Consider the following 3,602-nt stretch of genomic DNA (forward strand, 5'->3'; position numbering starts at 1 on the left):
GAACTGGGGGCTCGATCAATCGAAGGCGCTCCATAAGCCAAACCTACCAAAAGCAGGTATTAGAAAACGAAAAAAAAAAAAGAAAACACAAAAAAGAGAGAAACAAAAAAAAAAAGAAAAACGAAAAAAAAGAAAAAGAAAAAGAAGAGAAAAAGTTCTTTTACCTGCAGAATAACGGGACTTCCCAAGTACGGTAGGTCACGATTGGCTATCCTATTATCCAAGCCCAACAGGATCTCTCCTAAACACAAACAAGTTGGGCTCCTGCGCAGCTCCATTTGCTCAACTAGGCCCCGGAGACGGGGATCACCTCTCAAGTCTTCATCAACATGCCCTTGAAGGACATATACATGCAACAAACAGAATCCAAATGCCCTTCGCCTTGCAACATAAGAAACGGTGGGGTCGGCCCTGTTAATAAATCGGTCAATAAAGTCCAACATTCGCACTCCTTTCGAGGTCACTAAACGGTCCACCTCAAGCCTTGTCAACCCAAGCAAGTCTCTAAATTTGCTCTTATACCCTTGCGAAGTAGAAGGAATGGCAGGCAAATGTTCTGGATCCCACCCACCAATCGCAGCAATTTCTTCAGGAAACGGGCAAATGTCGCCTCCGGGGAAAGTAAAAACATGATAATTCGAGTCCTAGTAATCAAGACAAGCATCCAAGAATGGTTTGACAACTTTGATAAGCTTCAAACTCAACAAAGATCCAAGATTATAGGCGCCCATGTCATACTTCTCCATGTTTGAAAACTCGTTGGTCCACTCTTTTAGGCGAATCTCCAAAGTATTCATGATGAATGGTTATATTAAGAATTTTATGTAATAAGATGAAGAAGAGATGGGAGAATTGTGTGAATAAAAGCTCTATCGACGTCTCTATTTATACTAAATTCTGTTTCCTAAAATCGCGGAGCAGACACACTGGGAACAGCGCAAAGCAGACTGCGCGCTCTTCAAAGGGACGCAGCTCATGCTGCGCCTCTTCCTCAGCAAGGTCTCTGTGATTTTCCGCGTTGGATCTTTCCTAAATTATTTAACGAATAATTTCCTATTCCTACGGGTTATTGTTTTGGTAAATACGTGGAAATTACCATATTCCATGTTTCCTAATTCCGCGGGCACGCATTTCGAGGCAATATCAGCATCCTCGTCATTTTACCACACTTGTATATTTTCATTTTAGGAAATAATTTTCATTTTCATTTTAGGAAATAATTTTCATTTCATTTTAGGAAATAATTTTCATTTTCATTTAATTCATTTCAAAACTTATGTATTTATATATTTCTTTCATTTCTAACTTATAGATTTCTATTTTTTCCTTTTTTTAGGGGTAACCCTCCCTACCGTCCGGTCATTTCCGGCAATTTTTTTGCATTTTTGCATTTTCTCTTGCATTTTTACATTCTTTTGAGTCATTCGTTTTGCGCTAATTTAGGCCATGTGTATATACAAATGTACGTCCTACGTGATTTCTATGTAAATTTCGGCAGCATGACGACATAAACCGTCATCTACCAAACCTGTTCAAAGCTAACCTGCAGGTACAAGCAACGCAACCCAGCAGCAAAGGCACTCAGGCCATCATATACAACCAAAAAAGGGAAATGTACAACAAACTGGGGGCTCGAGCCCCAACCAAAATCCAAAATGTCCAAAATGAAGGTCCAAAATGTACAAATGTGCAAGATACAACCAACAAGAAAACAAAACTACTGCCGGTCGCCCCCCAGCTCCGCAACTCTTGCAGCGAGAACAGCAACCTCGGCGTCGCGAACCTCGAGCTCCCTCAACAAGCGAGCTGTCTCCTCCCGAGACTGGGCCAACTCTCGCTCCAGCTCACGGTCCCCCTGTAAACAACGAAATTGGCTCATGTCAATCGTTTCAAGCAATTACAAGAAAGTTAGAGAATCAAAAATGAAATAGACACAAGGTTCATACCTGACGACCTCGACCGCCGACGAGTGCCTCGATGGCAGTAGCTCGCAGCCGGTTGGCCACCCTCCATAACGCCACAAACCGAGACGGCGCAACCTGCATTTTTCAAAGAGAAGTTCTCAATAATTGAATAAGCTCAATCAAATGAGTTCTTACACAAAAATCATGCAAATTAGAGGCTCACCCTCCGAATCAGATGCTGCCAATCGTCCAAGCCAGCATCCCTAACAGCCACGTCGAAGTCACGCAGCTCGGAGAGCGTCGTCCTCCCGGTCGCGTCTGTGTACTCAAGGGTCTCAGGGTACTCTGGGGGCTCGATGCCCGCCGCCTCGACCTCCTGCAAAGCCAAATGATTCTCGTTAATCGATGATCTTTCACCGAATTCTCAAAATCAAAAATAAAGGAGAGTAAAGATGCTCACCACAACCGGCCAGTACGCCAACCTCCCGTAGAGGAACGCCGAGTAGTCCTCGCCAGGAAGAAGAAGGGCGTCACCACCAACGCCAGCCAAGTCAGTCTCCATCTCAGCCTCAGAAGGCTCCCTGAACATCGTCCTAGGAGGATCGATGGGAACCGTCAACATATCCCGAGAGCACTGACGAGCCAAGCGTTTGCCCAAGTACCACACAGGACCCATCGACGTCCTCAACAGCAGCCGGCTCGAGCTCCTAGGTCGAAGGACCTCAGCCACGAAAGGAGGAGCATCAGCGTACTCCGCCCAAGGCCTGGGCACCCACTGGGACAAGATGAACAAGGAATCATTCTTATGATCAATTAAAAGCAATGTAGAAGCAAAATGAATATAAGTGATATGCTCACACTGTCCAGCTGAAGAGCGTTCACATCCCGCCGGTAAACGCCGTGAGAGGAACGTATGCTCTTCGTCCGACACATCACCCAATCCCTCACGACGGGATAGGCCTTCTCCAACGGCTCCGTCCTCTTGGGCGAGAGGCTCGGAAAGTAGGAGTACACCCACGCCTGTGGAGCGAGATAGTCAATAACGATCTTTCATAATTTGACAAGAGAAAGAGATGATCTAGAAGAAATAAAGGTTCATACCTCCAGCAGAAGTCCAGGGCCGACAGCACCAGGAGAAGTCCCCTTCTCCATCAACTCCGGACGAACCATGGCCCTCATGAAACGGATGAGGACAGCAAAACCAGCAGTGACCCAGTCCCAATGCCCTAGGGAGCTCAGGTCAGAAAGGAAGGGAAAAAGCTTCGTCGATAGCCTCTCTCCCTTGTCTTCGTGGTAGATCGAAGACAGAAACCACCAAAGCCACAAACGGGCCCTCTGCTCAGCTGTACAGGGAGGAGGAGCCGTCTCTCTCCCGTCAATCGTCACCAGCGCCGGGGTCTTCCCCGCAAAGTAGTCTCGGACATAGGAACTGGGCACCAAACCAGACCGTAAATGTGACCCTCGGCGACAAGTTCCAGCCAATCAACCTCCTAGCCTCGGCCGAGTCCACCCTCATGGCAGTCTCTGGCCACTCCACCACCTCAGTCCCACATGGCAGACCAGAAATCATGCCGTAGTCCTCCAGAGTGACTCCCACCTCGCCAAAAGGCATGTGAAAAGTGGAAGTCGTATCCCAGAATCGGTCCAAGAAAGCGCGAACCAGGCTAAGGTTAGCCCGCAACTTCCTCTTCGCGATAT

General features: G+C 47.1%; 1 protein-coding gene across 1 annotated transcript; it reads right to left on the reverse strand.

Annotated features, from left to right (window-relative positions):
* Positions 1-1,940: 1,940 nt before the first annotated feature.
* LOC141651872 (uncharacterized) lies at positions 1,941-2,580 on the reverse strand. Its single transcript, XM_074459563.1, has 3 exons — positions 2,365-2,580; positions 2,128-2,280; positions 1,941-2,039 (listed from the first exon to the last, which is right to left on the reverse strand). The coding sequence occupies exons 1-3, from the start codon at positions 2,578-2,580 to the stop codon at positions 1,941-1,943; spliced, it is 468 nt and encodes a 155-aa protein (XP_074315664.1).
* Positions 2,581-3,602: the final 1,022 nt, after the last annotated feature.

This window comes from Silene latifolia, chromosome 4, assembly GCF_048544455.1.
Source record: "Silene latifolia isolate original U9 population chromosome 4, ASM4854445v1, whole genome shotgun sequence".
NCBI lineage: Eukaryota > Viridiplantae > Streptophyta > Magnoliopsida > Caryophyllales > Caryophyllaceae > Silene > Silene latifolia.